Genomic DNA, 23,545 nt, shown 5'->3' with positions numbered 1-23,545 from the left:
AGGGAGTCGGCACCCAGCAGGCATCGGCACCGAGAGGACCGCTCACCCTCTGTTCAGGAGGTGTCGATGCGCTCCACTCTGGACAGCCCGGAACAGCCTCCACGCCCGGAACAGGTTCTGACGTCGACGCCTGCATCGACCTCCATGCCTTTCTCTGCAGCCGCTCTGAACGAGAGCCTCCGGGCCGTTCTCCCAGAGATTCTGGGAGAGCTGTTGCGCCCTAACCCTCCGGTACCGGCGGTGCTTGCGCCACCGGTACCGTCGAGCGTGGCGCCGGCTGGCCCATCGCCCGAGGTGAGGTCTCCGGCGTCGGTACCGCGTGCGGTACCGGCTGCCGTCGCCTCCTAGGAAGGCTCCCCGACTACGTCGGCGGAGGGAGCTTCGCCGATGCGGGCGAGGGAGTCTACCTCTCGACGCCCCTATTGTGGACGTGGTACCACAGAGTCGAGTCGGGCGAAGTTGCAGACACAGGTCCGTGAACTTGTGTCTGACACCGAGGGTGAGGCCTCGTGGGAAGAGGAAGAAGACCCCAGATATTTCTCTGACGAGGAGTCTGAGGGTCTTCCTTCCGATCCCACTCCCTCTCCTGAGAGACAGCTTTCTCCTCCCGAGAGCCTGTCTTTCGCTTCCTTTGTCCGGGAGATGTCTACGGCCATCCCCTTCCCGGTGGTTGTGGAGGACGAGCCCAGGGCTGAAATGTTTGAGCTCCTGGACTATCCTTCTCCACCTAAGGAAGCGTCCACTGTACCCATGCACCATGTCCTAAAAAAGACATTGCTGGCGAACTGGACCAAGCCTTTAACTAATCCCCACATTCCCAAGAAGATCGAGTCCCAGTACCGGATCCATGGGGACCCAGAGCTGATGCGCACTCAGTTGCCTCACGACTCTGGAGTTGTGGATTTGGCCCTAAAGAAGGCCAAGAGTTCTAGGGAGCATGCTTCGGCGCCCCTGGGCAAGGACTCTAGAACCTTGGACTCCTTTGGGAGGAAGGCCTACCATTCTTCTATGCTCGTGGCCAAAATTCAGTCCTACCAGCTCTACACAAGCATACACATGCGGAACAATGTGCGGCAGTTGGCGGGCTTGGTTGATGCGCTCCCCCCTGAGCAAGCCAAGCCTTTTCAGGAGGTGGTCAGGCAGCTGAAGGCGTGCAGAAAATTCCTGGCCAGAGGGGTGTATGACACCTTTGATGTTGCGTCCAGGGCCGCTGCTCAAGGTGTGGTGATGCGCAGGCTCTCATGGCTGCGTGCCTCCGACCTGGAGAATAGAATCCAGCAGCGGATTGCGGACTCGCCTTGCCGTGCGGATAATATTTTTGGAGAGAAGTCGAACAGGTGGTAGAGCAGCTCCACCAGCGGGACACCGCATTCGACAAGTTCTCCCGCCGGCAGCCTTCAGCCTCTACCTCTACAGGTAGAAGATTTTTTGGGGGAAGGAAGACTGTTCCCTACTCTTCTGGCAAGCGTAGGTACAATCCTCCTTCTCGACAGCCTGCGGCCCAGGCTAAGCCCCAGCGCGCTCGCTCTCGTCAGCAGCGTGCGCCTCAGCAAGGCCCCTCGGCTCCCCAGCAAAAGCAAGGGACGAGCTTTTGACTGGCTCCAGCAGAGCATAGCCGACATCCAAGTGTCAGTGCCGGGCGACCTGCCAGTCGGAGGGAGGTTGAAAGCTTTTCACCAAAGGTGGCCTCTCATAACCTCCGATCAGTGGGTTCTCCAAATAGTCCGGCAAGGATATACCCTCAATTTGGCCTCAAAACCTCCAAATTGTCCACCGGGAGCTCAGTCTTACAGCTTCCAGCACAAGCAGGTACTTGCAGAGGAACTCTCCGCCCTTCTCAGCGCCAATGCGGTCGAGCCCGTGCCATCCGGGCAAGAGGGGCTGGGATTCTATTCCAGGTACTTCCTTGTGGAAAAGAAAACAGGGGGGATGCGTCCCATCCTAGACCTAAGGGCCCTGAACAAATATCTGGTCAAAGAAAAGTTCAGGATGCTTTCCCTGGGCACCCTACTTCCCATGATTCAGGAAAACGATTGGCTATGCTCTCTGGACTTGAAGGATGCCTACACACACATCCCGATACTGCCAGCTCACAGACAGTATCTGCGATTTCAGTTGGGCACACGTCACTTCCAGTACTGTGTGCTACCCTTTGGGCTCGCCTCTGCGCCCAGGGTGTTCACAAAGTGCTTGGCTGTAGTAGCAGCGGCACTTCGCAGGCTGGGGATGCACGTGTTTCCATATCTCGACGATTGGCTGGTGAAGAACACATCCGAGGCAGGAGCCCTGCAGTCCATGCAGATGACTATTCGCCTCCTGGAGCTACTGGGGTTTGTGATAAATTATCCAAAGTCCCATCTTCTCCCAGTGCAGAGACTCGAATTCATAGGAGCTCTGCTGGATTCTCGGACGGCTCGCGCCTATCTCCCAGAGACGAGAGCCAACAACTTGTTGTCCCTCGTCTCGCGGGTGCGAGCGTCTCGGCAGATGTTGAGATTGCTAGGCCACATGGCCTCCACAGTTCATGTGACTCCCATGGCCCGTCTTCACATGAGATCTGCTCAATGGACCCTAGCTTCCCAGTGGTTTCAGGCTGCTGGGGATCTAGAAGACGTGATCCACCTGTCCACGAGTTTTCTCGAATCCCTGTATTGGTGGACGATTTGGTCCAATTTGACTCTGGGACGTCCTTTCCAAATTCCTCAGCCACAAAAAGTGCTGACCACGGATGCGTCTCTCCTGGGATGGGGAGCTCATGTCGATGGGCTTCACACCCAAGGAAGCTGGTCCCTCCAGGAACGAGATCTGCAGATCAATCTTCTGGAGTTACGAGCGATCTGGAACGCTCTGAAGGCTTTCAGAGATCGGCTGTCCCACCAAATTATCCAAATTCAGACAGACAACCAGGTTGCCATGTATTACGTCAACAAGCAGGGGGCACCGGATCTCGCCCCCTGTGTCAGGAAGCCGTCAGCATGTGGCTCTGGGCTCGCCGTCACGGCATGGTGCTCCAAGCCACATATCTGGCAGGCGTAAACAACAGTCTGGCCGACAGACTGAGCAGGATTATGCAACCTCACGAGTGGTCGCTCAACTCCCGAGTGGTGCGCCAGATCTTCCAAGCATGGGGCACCCCCTTGGTGGATCTCTTCGCATCTCGAGCCAACCACAAAGTCCCTCAGTTCTGTTCCAGGCTTCAGGCCCATGGCAGACTGGCATCGGATGCCTTCCTCCTGGATTGGGGGGAGGGTCTGCTGTATGCTTATCCTCCCATACCTCTGGTGGGGAAGACTTTGTTGAAACTCAAGCAAGACCGAGGCACCATGATTCTGATTGCTCCTTTTTGGCCGCGTCAGATCTGGTTCCCTCTTCTTCTGGAGTTGTCCTCCTAAGAACCGTGGAGATTGGAGTGTTTTCCGACCCTCATCACACAGGACGAAGGGGCGCTTCTGCATCCCAGCCTCCGGTCCCTGGCTCTCACGGCCTGGATGTTGAGAGCGTAGACTTTGCCTCTTTGGGTCTGTCAGAGGGTGTCTCCCGTATCTTGCTTGCTTCCAGGAAAGATTCCACCAAGAGGAGTTACTTCTTTCTGTGGAGGAGGTTTGCCGTCTGGTGTGACAGCAAGGCCCTAGATCCTCGCTCTTGTCCTACACAGACCCTGCTTGAATACCTTCTGCACTTGTCTGAGTCTGGTCTCAAGACCAACTCTGTAAGGGTTCACCTTAGTGCAATCAGTGCATACCATTACCGTGTGGAAGGTAAGCCGATCTCAGGACAGCCTTTAGTTGTTCACTTCATGAGAGGTTTGCTTTTGTGAAAGCCCCCTGTCAAGCCTCCTACAGTGTCATGGGATCTCAATGTCGTTCTCACCCAGCTGATGAAACCTCCTTTTGAGCCACTGGATTCCTGCCATCTGAAGTACTTGACCTGGAAGGTCATTTTCTTGGTGGCAGTTACTTCAGCTCGTAGAGTCAGTGAGCTTCAGGCCCTGGTAGCCCAGGCCCCTTACACCAAATTTCATCATAACAGAGTAGTCCTCCGCACTCACCCTAAGTTCTTGCCAAAGGTTGTGTCGGAGTTCCATCTGAACCAGTCAGTTGTCTTGCCAACATTCTTTCCCCGTCCTCATTCCTGCCCTGCTGAACGTCAGCTGCACACATTGGACTGCAAGAGAGCATTGGCCTTCTATCTGGAGCGGACACAGCCCCACAGACAGTCCGCCCAATTGTTTGTTTCTTTTGATCCCAATAGGAGGGGAGTGGCTGTGGGGAAACGCACCATATCCAATTGGCTAGCAGATTGCATTTCCTTCACTTACGCCCAGGCTGGGCTGGCTCTTGAGGGTCATGTCACGGCTCATAATGTTAGAGCCATGGCAGCGTCTGTAGCCCACTTGAAGTCAGCCTCTATTGAAGAAATTTGCAAAGCTGCGACGTGGTCATCTGTCCACACATTCACATCTCATTACTGCCTGCAGCAGGATACCCGACGCGACAGTCGGTTCGGGCAGTCAGTTCTTCAGAACCTGTTTGGGCTTTAGGATCCAACTCCACCCCCCGAGGGCCCTGTTTGTTCTGTTCCAGGCTGCACTCTCAGTTAGTTGGTAAATTTTTTAGGTCAATCTCAGTTATATCCTCGCCGTTGCGAGGCCCAATTGACCATGGTTGTTGTTTTGAGTGAGCCTGGGGGCTAGGGATACCCCATCAGTGAGAACAAGCAGCCTGCTTGTCCTCGGAGAAAGCGAATGCTACATACCTGTAGAAGGTATTCTCCGAGGACAGCAGGCTGATTGTTCTCACAAACCCGCCCGCCTCCCCTTTGGAGTTGTGTCTTCCCTTCTCTTTGTCTTACTTTATATGAGACTGGCCGGCTCAAGCCGGTTTCGGGCGGGAAGACGGCCGCGCATGCGCGGTGCACATCGGCGCGCGAGGGCTAGCAAAGGCTTTTGCTAGTGAAGATTCCGATTGGAGGGGCTGCCGTGGACGTCACCCATCAGTGAGAACAATCAGCCTGCTGTCCTCGGAGAATACCTTCTACAGGTATGTAGCATTCGCTTTTTGTTCAAATTTTTCTAGTCTATTATCATTTTCAAAATCTTAACCGTTCCCTACTCCTGTAGAACTTCATTTGCTGTATCAATTTTTCATTCTCAAAGGATTCGATTACATTATCCATGTGGCTCACTAATAAGATTATATCTGAAGCAAAATTATTTGCTACCCCCGTTAGGTCCTGGCGTGCCTTCCAGATGATATTCAATGTAACCTCCACGGGAGCCAAAAACTCCAAGCTGATAGCTCTTACGGGTTTAGGAGTGGTACCACCGACACGGGTTCAGCTGTAAACGACTTCCGTTTCAGCATACGCTCCTAACTCACTCCTCCACTCCTTTGGACATGGTGGTTAAATGATTCGGGAGTGATGAAGTTGTTTCCAGGTCCAAGAGCATCGACGCTTCTTCGCCGGCACTAATCAAAGGACTCACCAACCCAGTCATCTGTGGGCAGCTCGTTGCGCAGCGGTCCCAAACTTGCTGCACAGGGGACAAAACGCTTGCCATTGGCGGCTGACTCCCCCCATTGTCCCCTTCCTCTCAGTTAAGGGAACTGCAAATGCAGAGAGGAAATTTCAAGTAAATAAAGACAGAATTTCAGAGGACAGCTGGGCCGTTGAGCGTATGAGCTTGGTCGCCATCTTTTCACTCTCCCTAGTTTGGGACACTCTTTGGTTTCTCCTCAGAGTCCTCTCTGATATGGGTAACCCTTCAGCATAGCCCTCTGAGTCATTGAAACACAGAAGCCCCTCCACCACTACAAGGTGGTGTCCCTTTGGAGGGGAGGACCAAGCTTCTTGAGTGTGAAGCCCATCTACATGAGCCTTCCACCTCAGGAGGGATGCATCCATTGTCAGCATTTTTTGTGGTAGAAGAATTTGGAATGGGCGTCCCAAGGTCAAATTGGATTGAATCGTCCACCAGTGACGAGAATTCCGAAAGTCAGTGAACAGTTGGATCACATCCTCTAGATACCCCACAGCTTGACACCACTGGGAAGTTAGGGTCCATTGAGCTGGTCTCATGTGTAGACGTGCCATGAACTGTGGAGGCCATGTGCCCCAGGAGTCTCAACATCTGCTGAGCCGTGATCTGTTGAGACGCTCGCACTATGGACACTAGGGACAGGAGGTTGTCTGCCCTTGCCTCGGGAAGATAAGCACGAGCTGTCTGTTGAACAGAGCTCTAATGAATTCCAGTTTTTGAACTGGGGTGAGATGGGACTTGGAATAATTTATCACGAACCCCAGTAGCTCTAGCACCTGAATAGGCCTCCACATGGACTGTAGAGCACCTGCCTCCGAGGTGCTCTTCACCAGCCAATCGTCGAAATAAGGGAACACATGAACTCCCAGTCTGTGTAGCGATGCTGCGACTACCGCCAGGCAGTTTGTGAAGATTCTGGGTGCAGACACCAGGCCAAAGGGCAGTACACGGTACTGAAAGTGCTGTGTCCCTAGCCAAAATCGAAGATACCTCCTGTGAGCTGGAAGTATCGAGATATGTGTATAAACATCCTTTAAGTCCAGAGAGCATAGCCAATCGTTTTCCTGAATCATGGAAAGAAGGGTGCTCAGGGAAACTATCCTGAACCTTTCTCAGACTAGAAATTTGTTCAGGGCTCTTAAGTCTAGGATGGGATGCATCCCCCCTGTTTTCTTTTGCACAAGGAAGCACCTGGAATAGAATCCCAGCCCTTCTTCCCCTGGTGGAACGGGTTCGACTGCATTGGCCTTTAGAAGGGCGGAGAGTTTCTCTGCAAGTACCTGCTTGTGCTGGGAACTTTAAGAATGAGCTCCTGGTGGGCAATTTGGAGGTTTGGATTCCAGATTGAGGGTATATCCTAATTGGACTATTTGAAGAACCCACCGGTTGGTTATAAAAGGCCACCTTTGGTGAAAAAACATCAACCTCCCCTCTACCGGCAAGTCGTCCGGTACGGACACTTTTACTGAGGCTATGCTGAACTGGAGCCACTCCAAAGCCCGTCCCTTGCTTTTGCTGGGGAGCACCAGGGGCCTTAGGCACACGCTGTTGATGAGAACAAGCGCACTGGGGCTGAGTCTGGGCAGGCTGTCGAGAAGCAGGAGTATCCCTACACCTAGGATAGTAATAGGAAGCACTCCTCTTACCCCAAATAAACTTCCTAGATGAGGAGGTAGTAGCAGAAGGCGCTCGGCGGGAGAGAGAATCCATAGCATCATTATGCTTCTTTGGTCAACTACATCCTCTACTTTCTCACCAAAAAGGTTATCCCCCGGCAAGGAACATCTACCATCCGCTGCTGGACCGAATGATCCAGGTCAGAGACGCAGCCATGAGAGTCTGCGCATCACGATACCTTGAGCAGCGATCCTGGATGCTACATCAAAAGTGTTGTATGTACCCCTGGCCAGGAATTTTCGACACGCCTTCTGCTGCCTGACCACCTGACGAAAAGGCTCGGCCTGCTCCGGAGGGCGTGCATTAACCAAGCTGGACAGTTGCCTCACAGAGTTCCGCAAGTGGATGCTTGTGATGTGCTGGTATGTTTGGATCTCGGCGGCAAGCATAGTGGCCTGATACATCTTCCTCCCAAAAGAGCCCAAGGTTCTAGATTCTCTGCCTGGGGGCGCCGAGGCATAGTTCCTAGTGCTCTTGGCTCTTTTGATGGCAGAGTCCAACCCCATGGAATTGTGAGGTAGCTGAGACTTCATCAGTCCAGGTTCACCATGGATCCGATATTGGGATTCAGCTTTTTTCGGGATCACGGGATTAGACAGAGGGAATGACCAGTTTCGCATAAGGACTTCCTTCAGTATGTTATACAAAGGAGCCATTGCAGCCTCTCTAGGCAGAGAAGGATAGTCCAGGACCACGAGCATTTCAGCCCTGGGCTCATCCTCAACCTCCATAGGGAAAGGAGTAACCATAGGGAAAGGAGTAGCCGCAGCCATTTCACTGACAAAGGAGGTAAAGGATAGACTCTGGTGGAGAAAGTCTCCTTTTTGGTGGAGGGGAATGTTCAGAGGGAATCCCATAGGACTCGTCAGAAGAAAAGTATCTGGGATCTTCCTCTTCCTCCCACGAACGCTCATCTTCAGTATCAGACAAGACTTCCTTTAGAGCAGTCCGAAACTGAGCCTACCTCGATGCCGAGGAACGACGTCCTCTATGGTGGTGCCGAGAAGTCCACGCTTGCCTGGATTGCGGTGAAACTTCCTCCACCGATGTCGAAGGGGAGTCGACCTGGGTGGCAGGTGACGCCGATGCTGCAGGCGGTACCGAGGCCAGGAACCTCATCACAGGCAAAGGACCAGATGCCGCTGCAGCAGACGGTACGGAAGGTGCAAGCACCCCCGACACTGAAGCAGACTGGCGCAGCAATCCTTCCAGAAGCTCTGAAAGCAGGGCCCTGATGCGCTCGTTGAGAGCCGCCGTCGGACAAGGCTGTGGGGTCAGTAAACGAGCTGGTGGCAGAATCTGTTGAGGCTCGGGAGCAGTTACCGGGCTGCCAGAAGACCGATGCATCGGCACCTCCTATATAGAGGGGAAGTAATCCTCTCGGCGCCGACGCTTCTCGGGTGCCGATTCCCTCGATGCCCTGGAGCTCCCGGCACAGTGTGTCGAAGGAGAACAATGACTGTGCTTCTTCGCCTTCGCTCGATGTCCGTCATCGAGACTCCTCAGTACCGATGAGGAACTACTACTATTTAGCATTTCTATAGCGCTACAAAGCATACGCAGCGCTGCACAAACATAGAAGAAAGACAGTCCCTGCTCAAAGAGCTTACAATCTAATAGACAAAAAATAAATAAAGTAAGCAAATCAAATCAATTAATGTGAACGGGAAGGAAGAGAGGAGGGTAGGTGGAGGCAAGTGGTTACAAGTGGTTACGAGTCAAAAGCAATGTTAAAGAGGTGGGCTTTCAGTCTAGATTTAAAGGTGGCCAAGGATGGGGCAAGACGTAGGGGCTCAGGAAGTTTATTCCAGGCGTAGGGTGCAGCGAGACAAAAGGCGCGAAGTCTGGAGTTGGCAGTAGTGGAGAAGGGAACAGATAAGAAGGATTTATCCATGGAGCATTTTTGCAATTTGCCGATAACTCATAGGAGAGGAGTATTTAGATGCTCGTTTTTAAAAAAATATATATATCTCATATATATTATTTTTGAAGAGAGGAGACCAGAGAGATTTGTTTCCTGTTATTTCCCTTGGAACAAACATTCTAAACTACATCATTCAAGGTTATAAAGACCCCTGAAGCAGGCCATTGTGCCGAAACACGGCCGTGTCGGGTCGCTGTTTATGCACATGTAATTTTTTAAGTGAATTTTTTAAGTGAATAAATATAAAACAGTTGGTATCCTCATCCATTCTCCTCACTTTTTTGTTTCATCAGTAGTGGAGAAGGGAACAGATAAGAAGGATTTATCCATGGAGCGGAGTGCACGGGAAGGGGTGTAGGGATGGACGAGTGTGGAGAGATACTGGGGAGCGGCAGAGTGAGTACATTTATATGTTAGTAGAAGAAGTTTGAACAGGATGCGAAAACGGATAAGGAGCCAGTGAAGGGTCTTGAGGAGAGGGGTAGTATGAGTAAAGCGACCCTGGCGGTCTTCTCAGGGCCGGGTCTGACGAAGGCTGGTCCCAGGGGGCCTGCATAACAGGAGGCCTCGAGGCAGGTGGAGACCCACTCGATGCCTCACTGATCCCAGCGCGAGTTGGTCTTTCAGCAGCCATTACCTCCGCTCCCGACATTGATTCTTCCCTAGATGTCCCAAAAAGCTTCTCTCGTTGGGCTTCTCGAGACACTTGGGTCCGTTTCTTCATACGTAGACACAGACTACAGGCGGCTGGGCTATGGTCGGGCCCAAGGCATTGGATACAGTAGACATGGGTATCGGTACCTGAGATGGTCCGGTTGCACAGAGTACAACGTTCGAAGCCACTGGGTGTCTTCGATGACATGGAAGGAAAAACTGCTTCGGCAAAATTTAAAGGACGCGATTGTGCCTGATAAAAGAAAAAAAGCAGAAAAAGAAGGGAATAACCCGAACGCGTGGCCTAAAAACGGCCGCATCGAAAAAGAAAGAAAACTTGAAAAAGGGGCTAAACTAAACAGAACTACGGGACCCTGGTTTTTTTTTTTTTTTTTTGTAAACATGATGATAATAAAATAAAGAAAAATTAGAAGAAAAATACAACTTGAAGACTCTTCCTGTGCCTGAGAGGAGCGCAGAAAAAACTACCGCACCTCAACGTGGAGAAAGAAAAACTGACGAGATGTGCTGACGCGATGGGTGGGAAATCAGTCCGCGCATGCACACCAGAAGACTCTGGCAAAGCTTTGTTTTTATTTTGCTTGCAAAATGATGATTCCTGGGCCAACGCAGACGTAGACCCACATGAGAACAAGCAGCCTGCTTGTCCTCGGAGAAAAATGTTTACTAAAATTGATTCACTTTTGTTGGACTAACACATTTTTTGATTAGTTGCTTCAGGTCTAAAAAATGAGCTGAAAATGTCACTATTAGAAAATATAAGTGAATTATGAAACCATTTCAATAATAGACTGAAGGGAAAGAGGCAAGGTGATGGAAGGGAAGATAATGGAAAGAGCTGGATATGTGATCAGACAGATCAGTCAAATGTTATGATTTACAATGTGATTGGAAACCCACATAATTTCAGACTAAGTAGGGTATATCAAGACTCATAAGAACATACGAATAGCCGTACTGGGTCAAACCAATGATCCATCTGGCCCAGTATCCTGTTTCCAACAGTGGCCAGTCCAGGTCATATCAAAGCTTGGTAGCTTCGGTAACGCACTTCAGGTTAGTCTTCATGGAAGAAATCTATATGGATATGATTTGGGCTTTCATCCATACATTACCATGCATGAGTGTCAGAAGAGTGATTCCTTATACTACAGCAGGTTGGGTTAGTTTATCCTGAAGAATCATTTTTTCCTTTATTAGAATTTATTAGAACAAGTTATATTTGACAATGCAACATGACTTTTTGCCGCGCATAACAGACCAACATCATTCTCCAAGTTTGGGTATCCCTTGATGCATTAATTTCTCAAACATTTAAAGAGATTTAAATTCCCCCTCTTTTCTCTACCACCACCATTTCCTATTTATGACCTTGACAAACACATTTCTACCAGATATACACACGTAGAGGAGGTATCCTTCCAGTTATTAATAATAACTTTTAGGGCTATCGAGCAGAAAGTCCAATATTTATTGGATAATTGAGGTTGAGTAACTTAGACTTCATGCTGTAATAGCATAGGTCAATGGCCTTTTAAATTTCAATGTAGAGCTTATATGCTGCCATATGTTGTCCCAAAACAGTTTGCTCAGTAAAATATCACGTGTGGAAGTGTACCCCTTACTGTTTTGGAAGACCACAGTTGGGACCGACTCATGATCCTAAAGAATATCTTTTAGGTTTAGATTTAACTCCATTCTCCTGAGCTTGTTTTTATTTCCAGAAATATATATTTTAATGCTGTTGCTAATAAAATTAAGTAGGTGAATTTAATTAGCTGGTTGGTTTGCAATTTAGTGAAAATAACTGTGTACATATAAACTTATTTTCCCAATCAGTAAAGAATGCAAAATGATGTATATAAACTTGTTCACGGTAGTAATTTGGACAAATGATTGATTTTTCTGCAACAGGAAGTGAACCACGAGATGCAGGAACTGACCAGCGTAGCTCTGGTATCATCCGTCTTCACACAATAAAGCAAATTATTGACAGGGTAAGTAGATACCTAGAGGTATCCATTGAATGCAGAATATTTCAGTGGATAAACAGTACAATAGAGTCTCATTCTTGGAAAAGTGCATTTTTGCGCCATAGAATAATCCTCAGTATAGTAAGGACAAACAACTGCCCGTAGTTTTCATATATTTTCCCCTAAATTGCAACCACTCGAGTTAGAACTAAGGAAATAGCCAAAATGTACTCAAGTCTAGTGACTTTTTTTTTTCGCCACCACTTACACTAGGCTTGCTGGTTTTCAGATGAGTATTTTCCAGTCTGATAGCCCCGAATGACTCCAAATACTTTTATGCCATATGCTAGGCCAGGGAAAATTCACATTTACCTCAAGCAATTTAAGTTGCTGCTCCTATGCATAGTGTAGTGTATGCATGGAGTAATAAACCTTCCGGTAGGAGTTAAGAATGCTGGAAGAAACATTCTTGTGTTGATAGGAACAGTAAGTAGAGGCTTTGATCTCATGAAATCACCGGACTGACAGTACTGATGATCAAATCTCTACATTTGTCCACAAATCAGACACAGCTAGTAGATAATGCAGACTTTCACACTTTGCTAGAATACTTGAACCCTGCAGTGAAGGCACCTCCTTGGTGTGAGAGGGTAGGTATTTCTATGCCTGTTTTCCGAGACTGTTAGTTATATTTCCAGTTTCTGTTAAACTAAGACTAACTTTTCTTTTCTTTTTTTTAAGTAATGTGAGCTGCTGCTCAGACATCAGTGTTTTGCAAGCCTCTTTTTCAAAAACAAGCAGGCTGGTTTTCAGGTTATGCATAGAGAATATGCATGGGGGAGATTTGCATATAGTGGATCTCCAAAGAATGTATGCCTCTCTGCATTTTCATTGTAGATGACCAGAAAAAGAATGATTAGGTTTGAATGACCCTCTTCCAATCTCAGGTGTTATCTAGTTCCCCATTCTGCTCCCCTCAAAAGATGTGCATTGGAGGTTGAGGGGGGAGGGGGAGACAGATAAGAAGCAATGGCTGCTTCAAATGGACTTTGTTATGCAGGGCTGGCTTTAGGGATACTAATACCCTATACAAGTGCCAAAAGTAGTACCCTGCACCTCCCCTCCCCCCCCCCCCCCAAAAAAAAAGGAAGTGGAGCAGGAGTGCAACCACCTATGACTATTTTGCATCAACTAATAGCTAAAGTTAAGCATTCTTGTTGCATGTAAACCATATTAAACTGAGTAGCCTAGAGGTCAGAGCATTGGACTGAGAACCAAGGAAAACAGGGTTCAAATCTCGGTTCCCCCTACTTCTTAAAACAGCCTGTAGTTGCTTGCATGCTCACAGAATTGATATACTTGAGAATCTACTAGCGCGTTTTTGAGGAGGAACAACCTGCAGAGTTTTCCTTTGAAAATTTAGGTGCCAGCCAGTGTCCCAGGTGCCTTCATACCCATGGATTTTGTACCTGCTTTACAATAGATGTATGTTAAACAGAGGTGTTCTGCACATGGGGATTTCCCCAGCCTCCCTTGTTCAAAAACAAATCTTGCTACATTGTCTGATAATTACAACCTCCATCTGCCCATACACCTACTTTAAGCCGCAAAGAGGGATGACAATTTTCAGCCCCCAGTACTACCCAGCAGGACGATGGTCAGAAACAAACGCAGGTGCTAGAGGCTACTAACGCCCATGTTTGCTACTGCCCCATGATCAGGTCCTCTGGGTGCATGAAACAACGCGCTTGCGGGCTTTGACCGCAAGTAGCATGCAAATGCACGATAAACAAGTATTTTATTCTCCGAGGACAAGCAGGCTGCTTGTTCTCACTGATAGGTGACGTCCACGGCAGCCCCAGGAACGGAAATCTTCCCTAGCAACAAAAGGTTTGCTAGAGCCTTCGAGCGCGCGGGCGCGGCCATCTTCCCGCCTGTCGTGAGAGCCCCGCTTAGTCTTGTTTTTTTCCGCGGTAGAGAGAGGTTTTTTTTTTATAGTGTTCTCTCTCCTCACCCAGTGAAATAGCCTTCGCTGTCTTTTTCCTGTGTTTTCCTCCCCTGTACCCTGTCTGTAGAACTTTAAAAAAAAAAAAAAAAGGTCCCTTAAAAAACCTTAGTTTTTGGCCCTTTTAAGTTTTCTTTCGGTCTCGTCGCAGCCCTCTTTGGCTGCGTGTCTGGGTTTTCCCTTTTGTGTCTTTATAATTGACACAATCGAGAATTTTGATTTTGCCGCCGCTATTTTTCCGTCCATGTCATCGAGGACTCCCAGCTGCTTCAAGAAGTGTACTCGGTGCAACCGGGCGATCTCAGGTACCAACCCCCACGTGTGGTGTCTCCAGTGCCTTGGGCCCGACCACTGCCCAGACGCATGTAAGTTGTCTTAGCCTTAAAAAGCAGACACAGGCGTCGAGAAAAGCTCTACGGGATCGTCTTTTTGGAGCTTCGCCCAGTACTTCGACATCGGCACTGGAGATGGCATCGACCTCAGGTGCGCAGGTAATGGCTTTCTGGAGACAACCACATGCTGGGAGCAGTGAGCCATCGAGTGGGTCTCCACCTGCCTCGAAGACTCCTGCTGTGCAGGCCTACCGGACCAACCACTCTCGGACCCGACCCCGAGGAGGCGTGTGGATTCCACATCCTCGTCTGTACCGAGAAGCATCGATGACGCGCTTTGCGCGAAGGCTAAGAAGCATCGTCATCGGTCTCCTTCCAGACACGGTACCGGGAGCTCCGAGGCGTCGAAGGATTCGGCACCCATGAAGCGCCGACACCGGGAGAAGTGCTCACCCTTCATTTATGAGGTGTCAGTCTTTGGGCAGCTCGGTACTGCCTCCTCAACCTCCACAGATTCTGGCGCCGACTCCTGCACCGACCCCGCAGCCTTTCTCGATAGCGACTTTGGACGAGTGCATCCAAGCCATTCTTCCAGGTCTTCTGGAACGGCTGCTGCGTCAGTCTGCTCCAGTGCCGGGGTGATTGCGCCCCTGGTACTGTCGATGAAAGTGGCAGCTGGCTAGTCGCCTGTGGTGAGGTCCCTCACGCCGGTACCGCCATCGGCATAGGCTGCCACCCAGGTCGAGTCGATGTCACTGGAGGGAGGTTCATCACCGCCGGCATGGGAGTAGACTTCTCAACATCGCCATCCAGGACATGGTTCCTCGGCGTCGAGATGGGCCCGGTTTCGGACTGCAGTTAGGGAACTCTTGAGCGATACCGAGGAGAATGCTTCGTGGGATGAAGAGCAAGATCCCAGGTATTTCTCTTCTCTGGAGTCTTGTGGTCTTCCCTCTGATCCTACTCCTCCAGAAAGAAAGCTTTCTCACCCGTAGAGCCTTTCTTTCTCTTCATTTGTCCGGTAAATGTCTCTGGCTATTCCCTTCCCAGTGGTCTCTGAGGATGAGCCCAGGACTGAGATGCTCGAGGTCCTTGACTATCCTTTGCCACCTAAGGAGTCATCCACGGTTCCTTTGCATAATGTGCTCAAGGAGACTCTTATGCGGAACTGGATGAAGCCACTAAGTAATCCCACCATTCCTAAGAAAGCTGAGTCCCAATCTCGGATTCACGGAGAACCTGAGTTGATGAAGTCGTAGTTACCTCACGACTCTATGGTTGTGGATTCCGCTCTCAAGAGAGCCGGGAGTTCTAGAGATTTCACCTCGGCGCCCCTGGGATGGGAATCTAGAACTCTAGATTCTTTTGGGAGGAAGGCCTGCCAGTCCTCTATGTTCGTGGACAAAATTCAGTCTTACCAGCTCTACACGAGCATTCACTTGAGGAATACGGTGAAGCAACTGGCGGACTTGGTCAACAAGCTCCCTCCAGAGCAGGCCAAGCCTTTTCAGGAGGTGGTCAGGCAGCAGAAAGCGTGTCGTAAATTCCTGTCCAGGTGCTTACGATTCTTTTGATGTTGCATCCTGATTTGCTGCCCAAGGTATAGTGATGCGCAGACCCTCATGGCTGCGTGTCTCTGGCCTGGACAATAGGGTCCAGCAGCGGATTGCGGATGTTCCTTGCCGGGGGGGGGGATAATATTTTTGGTGAGAAAGTCGAACAAGTGGTCAATCGGATTACTCAGCGGGAAACCGCTATGGACAATCTCTTCCGCCGGGTGCCTTCTGCTACTACCTCATCAGGTAGAAGATTTTTCCGGGGAAGGAAGAATGCTCCCTATGCTTATAACAAGCGTAGGTACAATCCTCCTCCTCGACAGCCTTCTCAGGCTCATCCCCAGCGTGCTTGTTCTTGTCAACAGCGTGCGTCAAGGCAGGCCCCTGCAGCTCCCCAGCAAAAGCAAGGGACAGGCTTTTGACTGGCTCCAGTTGAGCAAAGCCGCTGTAAATGTGTCCGTGCCGGACGGCTTGCCAGTCGGAGGGAAGTTAAAATTTTTTCACCAAAGGTGGCCTCTCATGACCTCCGATCAGTGGGTTCTTCAAATAGTCGGTTAGGATACTCTCTCAATTTGATATCCAGAGCTCCAGATTGCCCACCGGGAGCTCAGTCCTTCAGCTTCCAGCACAGGCAAGTACTTGCAGAGGAGCTCTCCACCCTTCTCAGCACCAATGCGGTCAAGCCCGTTCCACCAGGGCAAGAAGGGCTGGGATTATATTCCAGGTACTTCCTTGTGCAAAAGAAAACAGGGGGGATGCGTCCCATCCTAGACCTAAGGGCCCTGAACAAATTCCTAGTCGGAGAAAAGTTCAGGATGGTTTCCCTGGGCACCCTTCTCCCCATGATTCAGGAAAACGATTGGCTATGCTCTCTGGACTTAAAGGACGCTTATACTCACATCCTGATACTTCCAGTTCACAGGAAGTATCTTCGATTCTGTGTGGGAGTGCAGCACTTCCAGTATTGTGTGCTGCCCTTTGGTCTGCCGTCTGCACCAAGAGTCTTTACAAAATGCCTGGCAGTAGTTGCAGCGTCGCTACACAGACTGGGAGTGCATGTGTTCCCTTATCTTGATGATTGGCTGGTGAAGAACACCTCAGAGGCAGGAGCTCTACAGTCCATGCACATGACTATTCGACTTCTGGAGCTACTCGGGTTTGTCATAAATTCCCCCAAGTCCCATCTTTTCCCTGTTCAGAAACTGGAATTTATAGGAGCTCTGCTGGATTCACGGACGGCTCTTTCTCTAGTTTCTCTAGACAATCTTCTTTCTCTAGTTTCCATGGCCAGAGCGTCTCAGCAGATCACAGCTCGGCAGATGTTGAGACTTCTAGGCCATATGGCCTCCACAGTTCTTGTGACACTCATGGCCCGTCTTCACATGAGATCAGCTCAATGGTTACCCTGTCTTCTAAGTGGTTTCAAGCTGCAGGGGATCTAGATGATACAATCCAGCTGTCCACCGATTTTCACAATTCCCTTCAGTGGTGGGCAGTTCGATCCAGTTTGACCTTGGGACGTCCTTTTCAAATTCCCCAGCCACAAAAAGTGCTGACAACAGATGCATCCCTCCTGGGTTGGGGAGCTCATGTAGATGGGCTTCACACTCAGGGATTTTCTCTCCAGGAAACAGGTCTTCAGATCAATCTCCTGGAGTTGCGAGCGGTCTGGAACGCTCTAAAGGCTTTCAGAGATCAGCTGTCCAGTTAAATTATCCATATTCAGACAGACAATCAGGTTGCCATGTACTACATCAACAAGCAAGGGGGCACCGGATCTCGCCCCCTGTGTCGGGAAGCCGTCAGGATGTGGCTTTGGGCTCGCCGTTACGACATGTTTCTCTAAGCCACATATCTGGCAGGCGTAAACAACAGTCTGGCCGACAGATTCAGCAGGATAATGCAACCTCACGAGTGGTCGCTCAATTCGGTCATCGTTTGCAAGATCTTCAGAGAGTGGGGCACCCCCTCGGTGGATCTTTTTGCCACTCAGATCAATCAAAAGGTCCCTCAGTTCTGTTCCAGGCTTCAGGCCCATGACAGGCTAGCATCAGATGCAATCCTCCTGCATTGGGGGACAGGCCTTCTGTATGCGTATCCTCCCATACCTCTGGTGGGGAAGACTTTGCTGAAACTCGAGCAAGACTGCGGAACCATGATTATGATTGCTCCCTTCTGGCCATGTCAGATTTGGTTCCCTCTTCTTCTGGAGTTGTCCTCCAAAGAACCGTGGAGATTGGAGTATTTTCCAACCCTCAGAATGAAGGAGCGCTTCTGCATCCCAACCTCCAGTCTCTGGCTCTCACGGCCTGGATGTTGAGAGTGTAGGCTTCGCTTCATTGGGTCTTTCTGAGGGTGTCTCTTGGGCTTTGCTTGCTTCCAGGAAAGATTCCACAAAGTGTTACTTTTTCAAATGGAGGTGGTTTTCATCTGGTGTGATAGCAAGGCGCTAGATCCTCACTCTTGTCCTACACAGACCCTCCTTGAATACCTTCTACACTTGTCAGAATCTGGTCTCAAGACCAACTCTGTAAGGGTTCATCTTAATGAAATTAGTGCTTTTCATTATTGTGTGGAAGGTAAGCCTATCTGTGGACAGCCTTTAGTTCGCGTCATGAGAGCTTTGCTTTTGTCAAAGCCCCTTGTCAAACCTCCACCAGTGTCATGGGATCTCAACATTGTTCTCACTCAGCTGATGAAGCCTCCTTTTGAGCCACTGAATTCCTGCCATCTGAAGTACTTGACCTGGAAGGTCATTTTCTTGGTGGCTGTTACTTCAGCTCGTAGAGTCAGTGAGCTTCAAGCCTTAGTAGTGCATGCTCCTTATCTCAAATTTCATCATAACAGAGTAGTCCTCCGCACGCACCCTAAGTTGTTGCCAAAGGTGGTGTCAGAGTTCCATCTGAACCATTCAATTGTCTTGCCAACATTTTTTCCCCGTCCTCATACCCGCCCTGCTGAACGTCAGTTGCACACCTTGGACTGCAAGAGAGCATTGGCCTTTTATGTGGAGCGGACAAGCCCCTTCAGACAGTCTGCCCAAATGTTTGTTGCTTTTGATCCCAACAGAAGGGGAGTTGCAGTCGGGAAGTGCACCATTTCCAATTGGCTAGCAGATTGCATTTCCTTCACTTATGCCCAAGCTGGGCTGACTCTTGAGGGTCATGTCACAGCTCATAGTGTTAGAGCCATGGCAGCGTCGGTGACCCACTTGAAGTCAACCACTATAGAAGAGATTTGCAAGGCTGCGACGTGGTCATCAATCCACACATTCACATCTCACTACTGCCTTCAGCAGGATACCCAACGCGACAGTCGGTTTGGGCAGTCGGTGCTGCAGAATCTGTTTGGGGTTTAGAATCCAACTCCACCCCCCTAGGCCCATTTTTATTCTGTTCCAGGCTGCACTCTGTTTGATCTGCTTCGTAGGTCAAACCTTGTTATGTCCTCACCGTTGTGAGGCCCAATTGACCTTCTTTGTTTTGAGTGAGCCTGGGTGCTAAGGATACCCCATCAGTGAGAACAAGCAGCCTGCTTGTCCTTGGAGAAAGCGAAGATACATACCTATATCAGGTATTCTCCGAGGACAGCAGGTTGATTGTTCTCACAGACCCGCCCACCTCCTCTTTTGGAGTTGTCCTTTTTCTTTGTTATTGCTTGATAATTTAACTAAGCGGGACTCTCACGTGACGGGCGGGAAGGTGCCCACGCGCTTGATGGCTCTAGCAAACCTTTTGTTGCTAGGGAAGATTTCCGTTCCTGGGGCTGCCGTGGACGTCACCCATCAGTGAGAACAATCAGCTTGCTGTCCTCAGAGAATACCTGCTACAGGTATGTATCTTCGCTTTATTCCTCCCCAATGCTCAGCGGGCAGCACGTCAAACCTTACGCCATCTTAGTGCAGGCATTAGGATTTGTGGAACATTTGGGAGGAATGGAGACCCTGTCCAGCCCCCCTATCCCCCCACCTCGCACTTAAAAAAAAAAAAAAAAAAAAAAAAAGCCTTGGTGGCCCAGTGGGCTGCAAATGCAAGCCCCCCCCCCCCCCCACCTGGTGGTCTAGCGGCCCCCATACCATAGCAGTGGAGGAGGAAGTAGCACACTCCCTCCTCTTCAGCGCCGCCATGAAACTGGCAGTGCCCTGCCCAGTGCATCCTGGAATGCGCTGGGTGAGGTTTCACCACCATATAAGGGAGAACAAGTACTGATGCTCAGGCACAATTCACCTATGATCAGAGATTGTGCTTAAATTTGCATGCTATTATCTCTGATCATGGGGTGGTAAAGCCCTGTGCTGTTCAGCGCTATTTTTAGAGCACTGTTTGGAACAGCATGGTGCTTTTGATCATCTGCACCCCTGTTCAATCACCTGTTAAAAATAAATAAATCTCCCATTGCCTCAGATGCCCAATTAGATTATAAAATCTTACAATATGTGTTTACTGCACCTGAATTGTATTTAAAAAAAAAAGTAGGCTAAATCCCTAAAAATTAAATATAGCGTGATACTGATAATATTAATGAAAGAGCATGTTTAATGTACATCTGTTTTAATTTTCCATTATGGATCAAAAGATGAAGTCCTGACCCCACATTTTTAAATAAAAGATTGCTATCCCACGTTTCTAATATAATACTAAACAGGTTACAATAAACTATACTGTACTATAAAATGTCTTATATTCCACATTTTTCTATTGGGTCATTGCGGGTTACAATATAGAAAAATCTCACTCGTACGGCATAAACTACAATTTTAAGCCAAAAATTATGGTCTAAAAACTGTTCCATATCATTTGTAAAATAATAATAATAAATAACATAAAGCTTTTAAATTCTTACTAAACAGCAAGTAAGAGCTATATTTTCTAATTTGAATGGGCAAAGTAGTCCACATTTTTGTACTTAAATATCTATAAGATTGTTCCTGATATTTTTTGTCTGACCCCTTTCAAACTTGGAAAAGCCAGTGTCAGATTTTGAGCAGAGCGAGTATCAGTACTATTGTTCAGCATAAAATAATTTACCAGTCCAATTGCGTTTTGGCCTGTCAGTGATGTGTAAACCATACAAGTTATCTTAAAAATTCTATTCTGCAATTTACGGCAGCCAATGAAGACTCTTCAACAAAGAAAAGACGTTCTCAAACTTATTTGCTCAAAAAATTAATCTGGCCATGGTATTTTGAAGTAACTGCAGCTTTTTTTTTTTTTTTAACAATTTTACTACAATAGCCCCATATAATGAATTGCAATGGCCCAAATAAGGTGCTAATACTTTTGGGCAATACTTCTAAAACGTTGTGTGCTTAAGAAAAGACAGAACAGCCCTTAATTCCCACCGTTTGATCTTTAATTCCACAAAGTTTTAGAGGTATTGCCCAAGCTAACATTTAAAAGCAATACAGAGCTCAAAACATACCCATTCTGTCTCTCTCCCCATGTTCACATTCAGCCTTTATTATCCCCATGCTTGCTTTCACCTTCTCATCTCTTGTTCACTCTTGCACTCCTGTAAGTTCCTGTTTTTTCACTATCTTATTTCTCCTGTCCTCTTATTCGCATTCATAAGTACATAAGTATTGCCATATTGGGAAAGACCAAAGATCCAGCAAGCCCAGCATCCTGTTTCCAACAGTGGCCAATCCAGGTCACAAATACCTGGCAAGGTCCTAAAAAAGTACAAAACATTTTATACTGCTTATCCCAGAAATAAGTGGAGGAGTGGCCTAGTGGTTAGGGTGGTGGACTTTGGTCCTGAGGAACTGAGTTCGATTCCCACTTCAGGCACAGGCAGCTCCTTGTGACTCTGGGCAAGTCACTTAACCCTCCATTGCCCCATGTAAGCCGCATTGAGCCTGCCATGAGTGGGAAAGTGCGGGGTACAGATGTAACAAAAATAAAAAAAAATAGTGGATTTTCCCCAAGTCCATTTAATAATGGTCTATGGACTTTTCCTTTAAGCCATCCAAACCTTTTTTAAACTCTGCTAAGCTAACCGCCTTTACCACATTCTCTGGCAACAAATTCCAGAGTTTAATTACACGTTGAGTGAAGAAATATTTTTTTCTTCAGATTCGTTTTAAATTTGCTACATTGTAGCTTCATTGCATGCCCTCTAGTCCTAGTATTTTTGGAAAGCGTAAACAGACGCTTCACATATACCCGTTCAACTCCACTCATTATTTTATAGACCTCTATCATATCTCCCCTCAGCCACCTTTTTTCTAAGCTGAAGAGCCGTTGCCGCTTTAGCCTTTCCTCATAGGGAAGTCGTCCCATCCCCTTTATCATTTTACATAGTAACATAGTAGATGACGGCAGAAAAAGACCTGCACGGTCCATCCAGTCTGCCCAAGAAGATAAATTCATATAGTAACATAGTAGATGACGGCAGAAAAAGACCTGCACGGTCCATAACCTTTTCTAATTCCACTATATCTTTTTTTTGAGATGCGGCGACCAGAATTGAACACAATATTTGAGGTGCGGTCGCACCGTGGAGCAATATAAAGGCATTATAACATCCTCATTTTTGTTATCCATTCCTTTCCTAATAATACCTAAAATTCTATTTGCTTTCTTAGCCGCAGCAGCACACTCAGCAGAAGACGACGAGTTTCATCAACGACGAAACCTAGATCCCTTTCTTGGTCCGTGACTCCTAACGTGGAACCTTGCATGATGTAGCTATAATTCGGGTTCATCTTTCCCACATGCATCACTTTGCACTTGCTCGCATTAAACGTCATCTGCCATTTAGACGCCCAGTCTCGTAAGGTCCTCTTGTAATTTTTCACAATCCTCTCGCGCTTTAACAACTTTGAATAACTTTGTGTCATCAGTAAATTTAATTACCTCACTAGTTACTCCTATCTCTAGGTTATTTATAAATATATTAAAAAGCAGCAACCAGTTTTTAGTCCACAATTGAACATTACCTCCTATCCCATGACTCTCCAATTTCCTCTGGAGTCTTTCATGAGGTACTTTGTCAAACGCCTTCTGAAAATCCAGATACACAGTATCAACTGGCTCACCTTTATCCACATGTTTGTTCACCCCTTCAAAGAAATGTAGTAGATTGGTGAGGCAAGATTTCCCTCACTAAATCCATATTGATTTTGTCTCATTAATCCATGCTTTTGAATATGCTGTATAATTTTGTTCTTAATAAATAGTCTTTACCATTTTGCCCGGCACCGACATCAGACTCACCGGTCTATAATTTCTCGGATCTCCTCTGGAACCTTTTTTAAAAATTGGCGTTATATTGGCCACCCTCCAATCTTCCGGTACCACACTCGATTTTAAGGATAAATTACATATTACTAACGTTAGCTCTGCAAGGTCATTTTTCAGTTCTGTCAGTACTCTGGGATGTACTGATAGAACATTTTTTCCCTTCCCCTCTCTTGTCCAGACTTTACAGTGAACCAGCAGAGGAAGAAGCAGGCAGTTGCAGGCTGTGTTTCTGCAGCAAGAGGGCAGATTATATACCAGGATAGGGATGGGAGAAGACTGACAACTGGTAGTTGAATTACTGCCTGCAGGCATACAACAATGCAAGGAGTAGAGGGTCAGATGGCCCTGTACAGTCACACAGGGTGAGCTTGTCAGAAGTTGGCCCTGATGGTATGTGGAGGAGTATGTAAACTTCCTAATGGAAGAGGAACAGAAGATGTTTTATTACAGGGGAAGAAAAGGCAGTATTGGTGAAGTTACGTGTAGAGAGGAAGTTTTAGCATACACAGAAGCTGAAAGTGAAAGCTGTGGAAGGTTACTATGAACTTATGGATCACAGCCAGTCAGTGAATGTTTCTGGAGAACAGCAACTGTAAGAGGGACTTGTTCTCACAAGACTC

At 48.2% G+C, this 23,545-nt stretch overlaps 1 protein-coding gene across 1 annotated transcript in view; it reads left to right on the top strand.

Annotated features, from left to right (window-relative positions):
* TJP1 (tight junction protein 1) overlaps window positions 1-23,545 on the top strand; it is a 232,339-nt gene that overhangs the window by 103,558 nt on the left and 105,236 nt on the right. Inside the window, exon 15 of the mRNA XM_030191641.1 lies at window positions 11,730-11,812. Within this exon, the coding sequence (XP_030047501.1) occupies window positions 11,730-11,812 (83 nt within the window). The remainder of the gene's footprint in view (window positions 1-11,729; window positions 11,813-23,545) is intronic.

The sequence above is a fragment of the Microcaecilia unicolor genome, chromosome 1 (assembly GCF_901765095.1).
Source record: "Microcaecilia unicolor chromosome 1, aMicUni1.1, whole genome shotgun sequence".
Taxonomy (NCBI): Eukaryota; Metazoa; Chordata; class Amphibia; order Gymnophiona; family Siphonopidae; genus Microcaecilia; species Microcaecilia unicolor.
The sequence above is the reverse complement of the archived record's forward strand: the minus strand, read 5'-3'. Positions and strand labels throughout refer to the sequence as shown.